Genomic DNA, 13,331 nt, shown 5'->3' with positions numbered 1-13,331 from the left:
TGAATTATTTTTCCTAATGCAATTCAAATTCCCCTCCCTGTGAGTTGTTTATATTCATAGGAAAGATACCTCATGCTAAGATTTTATCGGATTTTATTCTCTTTGGTTTGTGATGATTCACTGGTTCCTGAAATTCTCCAGCAGGAAGGCAATCCCCACTCACACCAATGAATCCCAATGACTCAGATGGGACTCAGAAGCAGCAGTTGCAAAATAAGATATATTTGTTCAAACACGCGGGCCAAATACAGAGAAGCAGGACAGAAATTTCTCATTCACAACACTATAAATAAAATCTGTGATTGTTTGCCAGATAAAGACTTCATGGGGAATGATGTCTTGTCAGAGACACTAGGAAACCTGCTGTTTACAAACTTAGAAGACAGACAGTGATGTTTTAGCAAAGCAACAGATTTCTTGGTTTGCTTGAAATAAACTGGTTTCCAGCAAGGCAAGAGGCTTAGCTAAGGGTTTAGCAGAATGGAATATTTTCTTTAAAGAAAAACTGTAACTATAAAAAAGGTAAACAGATTTTGGATTATAAAACCTTTTTACAGTTTATTTCCTATTATTAATTTCTTAATATATATATAAATGAGGATCTGACTAAATGAATCAGGACACCAACTGATAAATGTCTGTCCTTGTAAACAAATAAATAATTATTTACAATCTTTGGCAAAACAAAATGAAATTTCATTAGTCTCACTCTCACACACACTTGCAAGGAAAAAAAAAAAGAAAATGAAATAAAAAAACCCATCATAAATAATTTACATAGAATAGGAAAATTATGATACAGTCCAAATATTAACATCTTCATCCCTAAACTGATGTCTCTGTCTGACAAAACAAAAAACCCTACACAGCCATTACTCATTATATTTCATGAAGTCATCCTCCCTTCCACTTGGAAATTTGGGATGCCATTTGAAACACCAAAAGAAACTGAAATATTCAAAAACCTCATGAAGAGGACTTGTGAAAACAAAAAAATAATCCAAATCAAAAGAAAAACCAGCAACAAAACAAAAATAAAATTATAAAATTGATAATATGAATACTATAAAATGTGCAATAAAGCCAGCAACTGTTGATTCCTTTCTAATGAATATAGCCACAAAATCTATTTCAAAGGAGAAAAAGTTGGACATTTAGCTCGCTGTGCCCTAGAAGAAGGCAGAGGTACTGTATTTTTCCATCAGGTATCCCATCTATGAATAAAATTACACCAGCCTGTGTTCTTTTTATGAACAAAGCTCATAAATCTTAAACAAAACAAAAATGTTAAACATGTCTATATGATTGTTTATCTGAGTAACTGTTGTATCTGTTTAGAATAAACTCTGGTACCCCTTCAGCATTATTTAAGAAGTTCTATATACAGCAGACATAGGTAACAATACAAAAACATTTAAAGTAGGGTAACTGGATATATATTAAGGTTCCATTTGTAAATTCCTTATTATTATTCATTTAATTTTAAAGTATACATGACTATAACCCATGGAACTATACTTAAGTGTAGGCCATGCTTTGAAAATATCTACATATTGTGATGTGCTTTCAAAAATAGCTTTAAAATACCATTATTTGTGAATTTATTGATGGATTATTATTATTTGTGTATTGATGGATTATATGCTTTAAAATCAATTATCAGAGAAGATAGCTTGGCATTATAATCACAATAAATACTAACAAAATATTTATAAATGGAACCTTAAATTCATATGTTACCAAATTAAGTAATGGCAAGCATTGCCGCCTTTTCAAAAACCCACATCAGGTTTCAGGATGTCAAAGTGCTTTTTGCAGCAGAGGTGGAAAAGTGGTTCAGGTTCATTTTGCTCCACATAGTCATGGTATATTCTTTATTACAAGGCAATGCAGAATATGATGAAAACACGTCAACTGGACATAATTTTTTGAAAGTGATAGCTTCAAATGTTTAAATGAATCACTCTTCCCTTTCACATGAGAGTTTCTAGTTCAATTCTGTTTGGCCTAAATAAAGCCCCTACTAAAGAATGCTTTAGGTTGCAAATTTGACAGTTCTACAGTAATAATTTTAAAGAGTGTTACTAAGAGCATCCTTAACAACTAAGCACCTTTTTTAATCAATAAATGTTTATAATTGATCTTTAATATCCAAAGTAATTTTCACTGTTGGTGTGACCCTCCATTACTTTGCTAAAATTAGACCCAGAAGCTCTGTGTTACAAGTCCAGTCTTGATCAGAGCTAGGAAGTGTCAACCATACACCCAAAAAATTAAGAGACATTTTTCCTCACTTAAACATAACAACTGATAATCATCATCCCCCCCTCTTTTTCTCCATATATATAAATACATTAAGTAATTACATTTTTATATGTAAACGTCATTCTTTAAAAAAGACAAGTAAACAAACAGATTTTGCTAAGTTTTCACTCTACAAAAATGTTCTAACGTATCAATCTGCTTTTGCTTCAGTGGTGGGTCCGATGTTCACGTTTAGGTTTCATTAGTCCTGGCTGTGAGAAGGCACTTGGGTGGAAGGGTGGCTGAAACACTCCTGGCAGCTGGGAGGATTCTGGAGAGTGGAGCATGAGGAAAGAGGACAGGAGGTACACAAAAATAGAAACTGGGAGTACCAGGGTGCACTGAGGTGTCTGGGTTGCATAGCATCTACAGTACTTTGCTGGTAATGCAGCAACCATTGCTCAAGCATCTGAAAGAAAAGGGAAAAGTATATTAATTGTGATTGGGGTTTTTTTGGTTAGGAAGTCAATCAAGAACTCCACCATGATACATTTAAGAGATGCAGCACAACACCTTCTGTTCTTCATTTTCCTACAAACAGGAGGACATACTGAAATAGCCTATAGAGGACAGTGGATATACAGAGAGAATTCTAAGCAAGTTTCTCTCAGTAATTTCTACCTTATTTTTTCCAGGTGGATAGTATTAAACATCTGGGGTTTATTATTCAAATTGAGATTATTCTAGGGGCAAGGGGCATTCATGGCATTTCACCAAAGGTTTATGCCATAATATGATACTACAGATTGCTTTTCGTTTAGAGGATATTTTACATTTAGACACTTTTTGCTTGTTCCACAAATTATGAAAGGCTTAAGCATCTTCCAAACATTTTTTTGTAACTAACCTCTGCATTCATATTTGAGGTCAGAGAAATAGACCATCTCTTGAGAGAAGACAAAAAGACCTAATCGTCCACCAGCAAAAGTTGTATCATAGATTGGTCCAGAATCCACCATGACTTGTTTCCCTTCATAAACCAGAACTCTGTAAAGAAGAACATAAATTAAACAAGGAGGATAATACAGCATCCAGTGTAAGAGCTGATAACAGCCTCTAAAAACTGGAACAGAATTAATTTTAACAAGGCACCAGAAAACCCAACCTCATTGCAGGGATCACTACTCATCTCTATCTCACACCCACGTGGCTAGCAGCCATAACACATTAATCAAAAGCAGTAGGGCTGCTCCTTTAGTGTTTTCATGCACACCATCTGCAAAAGATTTCCCAGTTCTTTATTTAGAACAGTCATGTCTCCTGGAATGAACTATGTCATGTACTAGCATTCACTGATAAGCCCCTGTCCCAGTGAACTCAGGGGTTAGCACACAACCTTGTCACATCACTGAACAAAGCTGTCTTTGCAGCTGTGTGAACAGCTGATTTATTTATCTTTAGGTGCAAGGGCCAACATCAGAAATTGGAAGAACCATCCCTTTAGTCAAACAAAGCATTAATTGGAGACATGCTGAATCTCAATTTCAGACATTTTAAGAGCTTAGTGAAAGCTGGAAGGATTTGGACACAAAGAGCTAGACTAATAACATATTGAAAAAGGAGAACTTGGTTTCTTTGGTTCTTGGAGGTCTTTTTTAGTATTTCAGGTATCAACCCTGGAGACAAAAGACCTCAAAAGTCAGCACTTCATTTTCTTTCTTTATCAGAGAGACTGCATTTCCACGAACTTGGATCCTCTGCTTCTCCTGGGAGACCTTGAGATTTTTAGGCTCTCAGTCTCCTTGGCCAAATGAGAAATTATAGTTTGTTAATTAGACTAGTCTTTGGAGTAAGGGATTATTGTCCTGCTTCAAATGACAATGCATTAGCTATACACAGCAAGATGGCTTCACATGAAGATCACAACCCTTGAGCAGCTTCTAGAACTCAGTGGTTAGGTAGGGGCAGATTTCTGTTTAGACAGAAATGCATGTCCAGCACTTTATTACAAGTGTTCTGTTTCCTGAAAAGTGCACAAAGATAAGTATGAAATGGCTCCCCGAGATCAGTATTTTATGGACGATGAAAAGAAGAGTAAAAAAAAATGATAGATTTTCATGTTCATGTAATCCTATTTAATAGAATTCTCAAAATATCAAGAACCCAAAACATATGGAAAGAGTTTAATAGTTCGTTGAACCCACCAAAAAAATTACATAGCTCTTATGTTCATATGGAATTGATATTTCTGCACAAATAAGTTGTTTCATGACTTCATTAGTGAAAAAAATAATTAATTCATTTTCTATCAGAAAACCCTTACGTATGGAGGAATTTAATGCCCCAAACCACAGAATTTGCCATGTTAGATTAATCTAATGTGATACCAGTGGTAACATCTTTTGTTTGACACTATGTAGATTGTATAAAGAAATTTACAGGTAAACAGCAACATGAATGAAAAAAAAAAGTTTCTTTTTGACCTATATCAGTCAATGATTTGCACTGCAATACACTGAAGGAAAAATAAACTTCTTTGTTTACAAAACCACGTAACGTAGTCTATACTAATTTGTCTACACTTTGTCTTTCACAGACAAATGAAAACCTCCTTCACATAAGCGCAAGCAAGACCTTTGGCGGTAAGGTCTGACTCTATCCCATGAAAAATATCCTTTACAGTTCCAGTAGTTAGTAGAAGATAAAATTGACATGAGCAGTTAGAGCTCAGTCTTTGAAACATCAGCTAAAAACAGCTGGGCTCTACAAAAAGTCATTTGCCACAGCTCCTTGTGTGCCTTACAGATGTGCTCATGGCCACTTTTGCAGTGTCTTGTATAAGCCACTACAGGAGACAGGATGCTGAAGGAGACAGGCCCTTGGCCTACTTCCCTGAGGCAATGCTCATGTTTATAATTATTTTCATTCACTGAAATCCCACATGCTGGGGAGCAATCTCATGTTCTAATCTTGCTTTGAGTTTTGCTCACGAATTTTTGGTCTCCTTACAGAAAAGCTATTGAGAAAGAGGCCTATTTTTCTAAGGGTATTTAGCTGATGTAAATATTGAACCATCCAGACTAAAATACATATATCTGAAAAGGAAAATAAATTATTCTGAAGATTATAAAGTGTTCCCAAAATGTTGGACAGTCACAGAAGTAACATATTTATCAGAAACAACAATGAAACTGATAACAGCTTTTAAATTAATAGAGACAAAGCATTGCTGCTAGAAAATGTAGAAGTACAGAAATATTTCTTACTTTATTAATCCTGTTTTAGGCCTATGAATCAAGTGCCACCTGTAAGCAGTATAATCTTTCCAGCCAATGTTCTTGGGATCATGCCACAAAGTACGCACCTGCAGTAGGAATACAAATGCCTTATTAGAAACACACCATGCCCCAGTAACTCTACATCCACCAGAGCAACTGCCAAAGCTTACTTTCTGTAGAGTATGAAACTGAAAATAGTTTAACATTTGACTGTATCATCAAAAGACTTCTTTTATGGGGTGAAAGTAATGGAAATTTCTGCCTTACACTGTCGATCAATTATTCACCTACTGTTTCATAGCTAGAGTCGCTGAAGACTGTTACAGCATTGAACCTTGACTTCCCTTATGACATCAAAGAATCAGCTGAATTGGAAGAGACCCACAAAGATCATCAAATCCAACTCCTGGCCATGCAAAGGACCATCCCCAGGGGTCACATGTGTCCAAGAGTATTGTCCAAATGCTTCTGGAACTCTTCAGGTTTGCACATACACACAACCAGGCTGACAGAGTTGATGCTGAATGAGTGCCTCCAGTGAGGGAGAGGAACTGCAGCTTGCACAGATGTTACTGCCTGTGGCCGCTCCTTAAAAATTCCAACTCAGTAACAGCCCTGTGAATTCCTATCCACATGTGAAGCCCTACTAACCTAATTTCCAAAATGCACAAGTTTTTTCCATGGTTCGATCCTATTTGGAACAGCAGCAGTTTTTCTCTTTTTTCAATGTCTTTTCTCTTTTTCTGTCACTGTACTCTAAACCACATGCAATTCAAACAAGCTGGAACACCAAAGAAGCAAGTGCCAATACAGAAGCAACAAAAAATTTGTGCATAACTGAGACATCGCTCTCATCTTCCTTTTGATCACACCTCATCTTCCCTTTTATGTGACTGTCTTTGAAATACAACGCATGTGTTACTATTGACACTACTAATAAGGGAATTGAAGAAAAACTGAAAAACATCTGCAAAAATTGAGGTGTGAAAGGAAATTTTTTAAACATGTCCCTTATCTTTAAAATATTGTTGGCCTAAAAGTGCATCTCTCACCTGTCCAGGGGTGTTTCCTGTGTGCCAGAGAGCATTTCTTAAGTGCTCACCAGTACCCGTTGTTGAATTCACTACTTTGAGCGACACACCAGAATAGCCGTAAGCCCTGGTGGGTTTGTCCTCCCAATAGGTCTGAGTGACCTGCTTCCACATCAGAACATAAAACCGACTGCTGGACTGGTAGCCAAAGACAAAGCCAGCATAGTCATCATCGCGGTCTGTGTTAACATAGAATGTCCCGCTGAAGTCAACAGAGCTGAACTCATCGTAGCCTGGAAGAAAACGAGACAAATCATTGCATTACAATGCTGGGTCCAGTTACACACACCCAAGAGTCTCAGCTACATCCTGAATTTTGGTAGGAGACATAAGTGGTATTTCTAAGTTTCCCCACCTGCAGAAGTGGAAGTAATTACACTTGCCTGCACGGAGACTTCTGTAAGCAACTTCTAGGTTGCTTACAAGGGACATTGAAGACAGCAGACACTATACTTATAAAATTTTTTCAATTGTATATTTTATGTATGTTACAGTCATTGATGAGATGAATGGACAAAAAATGCAGGCAGCATTGAGCTGTTTATACTTTGGGCATATACACTGCCTCCATTGTAAGTCCAACATTTGCAGCACCAAAAGAGCACATTTATGTACCTTTTTTCCTACCTTTTCTACCATTTTATCAACCTTTTTTTCCCCTTCCTTATCACAGAATCACTTGTTACTTTTCCAGAGGTGACAACATGATACTCACCTACAGCTATTCCAGGATCAGAGTTAGCAGTCTGTACCAGTTCCTTGCCTTGGTGGCGAATAACCCAGTTGGGATCAATCTGAGCCGTTCCCTTGGGGTCCAGAGGGACCATCTGGAACTTTCTGAAATCAGTTTCACTAATGGCATTGTTTTCAGGGCACACATCATAGATATCTGGAACATTGTCATTGTCAAAGTCATCTTTGCAAATATCACCTCTCCCATCACCTGCAAGCAATGTGAATAAGCAGAGGCAATTGTTAGCAATTTATCCAGCCCCACTTTATACATCACTTTGGAATCAGGGTGGGAAAAGTTGGAAGTTTACTGTGTCAGTGTAATTCACTAATGCTTGCATTACATTTTCAGTTTAATTTGTTCCAGATGTGGATACAACACCACATTTAAATATGTGCTGTGCAAATCAATTCAAAGAATAGCATTAAAATCTCAATCTTCCACACATTACATTACAAAATATTTATGTATTGTTGATCATACTAAACTATTTTTCAGACTCTTATCACTGTCTTAAGATTCTTTCTGCAACAATCCAAGATGCCACAGATTGCAGATACATCACCTCTGTGTCAAAAGAAAGGGGGGAGAATGTTGCAGTAAAATACGCATATATGCTTAGCCACTCTTCCACTTGTAGGTAGAACAATTTGACTTATAAATAACATAGTGCTTAAAAAAAATGTATGAGAAAAGAAGGCAGCACTGCATTCAACAGGGCTAGCCTCAGAAGAATGAAAAAATTAAGTTTTGTTATATGGATTGCAGGAAGTTAGGAAGTTTTTAGAGAACAAAATATACAGCTCATCTATAGTTGTGCTTCTGCTCAACACTTTTACTACACTAGATATTTTAGAGGAACTAAAAAGTATTTCCTTTCTTAGTTTACCTACAATATTTATGGACACCAGGAGACGTGACTTGCCTCAAAGAGCAAGAAGTGAAAGGAGGCATTTATAAAAAAAGCTCATTGCCAATGACTATTACTTCTATGGCATACAATAGCACAAAGACCTGAAACTGTTGTAGAAAAGCTTGGCTAGAAAAGCATAGAAACAAATTCCCAAATGGCTCCAACTTTTACAACAGAAACCACTATTACATTGGGTACTAATGCAAAGCCAGTGCTGCCAACTAATTTGTTTCTATCCTCACATAGCAGAGCATCTAATTTTTGGGCTTTTTTCCCTAGTGTTTATGACTGCCCTAAGAACATGGGAATTAACACAGAGGGAAACAACAATGACCCAGCTCAGACAATACTGACCTACTACTAGATGTTTCACAGAAAAATGGAAAGCAACGTTACCATGACTAACCAACACAGCATTACCCAAGTATGGAGCTTTCAGACCAAAAAGCAGAACGAGTTTTAGGCAACAGCTGAAAAGAAAAGAGTAATTAGAGAAAATTGAAGCATCTAGTATCTCAGGGCTCTATGCAGCTCAAATATGTGATGAAATGCTCCCATTTTCCATGCTGGCTATCTGCCATAGACAACTCCAAATCCTGACCAGCTGTCTGTTCCTCCACCTGTTTGTCTTAGCACTCATTGGAGAAAAGGGAATTAATTTCCTATTTTGTTTCCTTTGCCAAATCAAAGAGATAATTCACAGAAAAATCTAATTATTCACTAAAAGTCCAGCTGATGCTCATTTGGTAGTGAGTTGCTGCTGACAACATTCATTCCCTGTCAAGGAAAGTTAGAAAGCGTTTGTTTATCCAGTCACATCCAACAGCTCTCTCCAGGGCCTCATCTTTATATGCTAAAATCACATCTTCAAGAGCATGGGAACAATTTTTTGCTTTATTTACCCTTTTTCCAAGATTTCTGTTGGACCTGCTGCTAATGACAGTGATGAGCTGGCTAAACTGATTAAATATCTGCTTTTTCTGAATTGTTAATCATCAATGTAGTTTCCTTTACAAAAACCAGGTAATGGATGACAAACTATATCAGCTTGCGGTCACCCTTATTCTGGATTTATGAAATTAAGGGGCTATTCCAGGGACTGGAAAATACAAAGATATTCTGGAAACATATAGGACTGACAGGTTATTAAAATTAAGAGCTACTACTGACTACCAACCAGAAACTTCCTACTGACAGCTGTTGTCTTAGCAGGAAATCAGACAAGGCTCAGCATTTTATCTTTCTAAATGTACATAAAAAAAAAATATTGTGTAGGTAATAAATTCTGCTTTCAATTTCTACAGCACAGACATGGAACGGCTCCATCAAGTTGTATAACTTGGAACAGAAACTGCTTAGCTACATTTGTTGCAAGGGTCATTATTGTAAACATATTTGGTGGTTTTTAAAGGATCATAAACATTTTCAAAATTAAAATTGTGAAACTATCTCTATTTAATTATTTAAATAATGCCAAGCACAGATAAGTACTATCTGAGGTGACCAACAACATTTTACAAAAAAATGAAAAAAGGGCAACTACATACACATTTTTTAAACTGTGACATATATATCATCAATTCATATTTAAAGCAGTCTGTAAAGATAATTTGAGAAAAGCTGCTCAGGTGTCAATTAAAAAAAAGGTACTTAGCATTTGTAATTCAAGCTTTTTAAAATATTTTCTGAAACTTTTAATATTTCAATTAAATGTGAAAATAATGATATTCACAAAAACATGGATTTTTTTGTTTTTAAAAAAAACTGTTAAAGGTTTTCTCCTGTAATTAAGTATGTGCATGTTTGAGCTCCTGTCAAAGATGTTTCCTAATGCTCTAACCCTTGACCAAACTGACCAGTTTAGTTCCATTGAATTCCATGGTGTCTCAAATGTCAAAAGCAGCTCGGTTTGATGTGAAGTCTCTCTTCACCAAATGTTAATACCCCAGGATCAAAACCAGATACTAAGAACTAGATGAAATTCATATGACCTTGCTCTTACCATCTGAGTCTTCCTGCTCAGGGTTGTATCTGAGGCGGCAATTGTCCCTGTCATCTGGGACACCATCATTGTCATCATCAGGATCACAGGCATCTCCTTTACCATCCTGATCGTGGTCAGCCTGGTTAGCGTTGGGGATGTAAGGGCAGTTATCCTGGTTGTTCTGGTGGCCATCTTCATCTATGTCCTCATTATTGTCACACTGGTCACCAACAAGGTCATTATCTGCATCAGTCTACCCCAAAAAAGAATTGTACAGAGTAATTTTATTATTTTTACTTGATACAAAAGTACAGCATGATACTTAGCTGTTCAACACTTCACTTCAAGGGCTTCTGTAGTGACAAATACCATAATGACAACCATGCTAAAAGCACAAGCATAACTTCAAGCTAGTATGGCAACTTACTCTTCTATCAGTGGGTAAGATCCTAAGTGCCCAAGATACTTGCAGGGCAGGGCTTTACTTGCAGATGGATTGAAGTAATCATCACTATACTTCCTTTCCATCTGATACAAAGGGATCTCACAATATGAGATGTCAAAGCAAGCAATACAGATCCACCTTTTCAGCTGTTCAGTACAGGGCCTGATAGCAATTCCTATCCTATTCCTGTGATCTTCTCTGCCCTTGTTTTGATGTTACCATTAAGGAAACTGTATTCATCATTTACCTGGTCTGGATTATGCATCAATGGACAATTATCACACTGATCACCAACTCCATCACCATCTGTATCACTCTGGTCTGTGTTGTAGACGTAAGGGCAATTATCCCGTTCATTAAAAATGTCTAGGGGGAAAAAACCCAACAAAATATTGAAAAAATCAAAATAATACAACATACAACACAGACAGCCATAGACTGCAGGAATGACCAGTGAAGATGCAAGGCTCTTAAGGTGCTCAATCTTTCTGATTGCTACAACATCATTGCTACAAATGGTTAGAACTAATATTAGAAAAAAAAATTATGGTATCAATTTTTCTTATTATGACAAAGTTTTCTGTATTTATTTTCCTATGGAAAAATAAGGGTTGATTATGTCTTAAGGATTTAATCCTTTTCATTATATAACAGATAAAGGAATGGGGTATTTTTTTTTAATAACTTGTTTTGGATTTTATTCCCCCACTCTAAGAAATGGCATGGAATGCACAGCTATATCAGGTTCAAACTTCTGAATTTTTGTATAGAAACAACTGTATTAATATTCAGCTGCCTCAGCATTAAATAATTTTACCAGAACAAGTTCATCATTAATTGTATAGCATGCCAAATTTTCAAAAGAAACTGTTCCTCCTCAGGAAACTTCATTATAAAATCAACAGTCTACTTCAAAATTTTAAGACGAAAAGAAACAAACACATGGTGGTATATCTGTCTGGGAAAGATACAAGGAACCTTCCCTGTATTACATGGTCCCTGTATATTTGCATAATCTTTCAGCCAATAACATATGATAGAAATTTTTCTTCAAATGCAGAACTACCATGAGTACTAGGATGAACCTGATGATCAGAAGGAGGATGAGAGAACTTCCAAACATTCAGAAGCTAAAGTCAGATAAACATCCAAATGTCTAAAATCCAAAGCTACATTTCTTCAACTCTTAGTACTTCTGTATCCTCATACATTTGAAATGACACAGGGATATGATTTTTAAACAATATTTAAGTGTTTTTCTCCCATCTTAATTCTGATCAAATGAGGGTTATAAAGGAATGTACTGGCAGAGGAAATAAGCACTTCTAATAATACTTTAAGACGTGCAAAAAAATGTGTATTTGGATTACTGTGAGTTTTGCATACTTATACATTCACAGAAAAGCAGATCACTTTACTATGGATATTTTCTTAACTGTGTGAATGTTCTGATGTTCTTTTCCCTCCCTAAAAGGAAAAGGAAAAGTCAACAGAAGTGTTATATTAGACCCTGATTAATTTGGAACACAGATGAAAGAAAGTTGGGGTTTTTTTTCTTTTTTAAAGATTACACTGATAAAGACTCACTGATTTATTCTTTAGTAATATTAATTGTAGTCATTTAGGGACTGTATGGACAACCATACTACAAAGGGAAATGAACTTCAGCCTTCTGTCTTCTACATTTTTGAGCTGCTAGACCGAATTTTATTCCACGTATAAAACCAAGTAACCCATCTTACTGGACATAAAGCACCTAATTCTCAAAATTGGTAAATCATACCATCTCCATCAATGTCCACAGCACATGAGTCTCCTTCCCCATTGTTGTCTGTGTCAATCTGAGCAGGGTTGTGCACATAGGGACAATTGTCACAGCGGTCACCAACTTCATCCTTGTCATAATCAAACTGGCGAGGGTTGAACAGAAGAGGGCAATTGTCCTAGTAAGAAAAAAAATAGATTTCACAATATAAATCACAATTCATGAGAGCATACTATGAAGTGGTAACTCCTGTTCAGTTTGGACAGAATTCAAAAATCAAATAGTGATCCATTATTTTTCAGTGGACAAGCTGTACCTATACTGAAGGTCTTGGCAGTAACAGGATGGCATCTGGACAGCCTGGCTCACTGTCCATTTTTGCACAAAACATGTGAATTGTGTTCCATATCACACAGGGCAAGCAACAGGCATTTTGAGCTGGATCTGTACTCAGACATGTAGATAAAGGTGTATCGCTGGTACACGGACTTAAAAAATCAGAACATGTTGCAAAATCAGGTTAACTTCAGCTGCATTTTATAACTTTTGAAAAACTAAAAAAAAAACAACTAGAATTGTTACTCTAACTTTTTTTGGAACAAATTAGTATCAGTATTTTCAAGTTTACCTCATACATTTTGATTTTTCAATTTAGACAAGTATTGACTTTTTATTGGTTGTGCTCTATTGAACAAGATAATAAAATGTAAAAAGTTTTTTTAAATGTTAAAATTAAATATTCTCATTTACCAAAGACCTTTTTACATGAGACCTTTTAATGGTATTTTGAAAATTTCCTATCACTTTAATTTAAAAATCTGCCAGAAGAATAATTCTTACATTTCACACATTCCCAAATTGCATATGGACTTTTTCAC

General features: G+C 36.1%; 1 protein-coding gene across 2 annotated transcripts in view; it reads right to left on the bottom strand.

The window, feature by feature from the left end:
- Nucleotides 1–201: 201 nt before the first annotated feature.
- THBS2 (thrombospondin 2) overlaps nucleotides 202–13,331 on the bottom strand; it is a 32,449-nt gene continuing 19,319 nt past the window's right edge. For both annotated transcript variants that reach the window (XM_012572494.5, XM_030268343.4), the window contains exons 15-22: nucleotides 12,472–12,631; nucleotides 10,936–11,054; nucleotides 10,262–10,496; nucleotides 7,329–7,556; nucleotides 6,575–6,846; nucleotides 5,511–5,608; nucleotides 3,152–3,291; nucleotides 202–2,713 (exon numbers count right to left, since the gene is read on the bottom strand). In XM_012572494.5, the coding sequence (XP_012427948.1) occupies nucleotides 2,706–2,713; nucleotides 3,152–3,291; nucleotides 5,511–5,608; nucleotides 6,575–6,846; nucleotides 7,329–7,556; nucleotides 10,262–10,496; nucleotides 10,936–11,054; nucleotides 12,472–12,631 (1,260 nt within the window). In that variant the 3' untranslated portion in view covers nucleotides 202–2,705. The remainder of the gene's footprint in view (nucleotides 2,714–3,151; nucleotides 3,292–5,510; nucleotides 5,609–6,574; nucleotides 6,847–7,328; nucleotides 7,557–10,261; nucleotides 10,497–10,935; nucleotides 11,055–12,471; nucleotides 12,632–13,331) is intronic.

This window comes from Taeniopygia guttata, chromosome 3 (assembly GCF_048771995.1).
Source record: "Taeniopygia guttata chromosome 3, bTaeGut7.mat, whole genome shotgun sequence".
Classification (NCBI taxonomy): domain Eukaryota; kingdom Metazoa; phylum Chordata; class Aves; order Passeriformes; family Estrildidae; genus Taeniopygia; species Taeniopygia guttata.
Note: the sequence above shows the minus strand (reverse complement) of the source record. Positions and strands in the feature narration are given on the sequence as shown.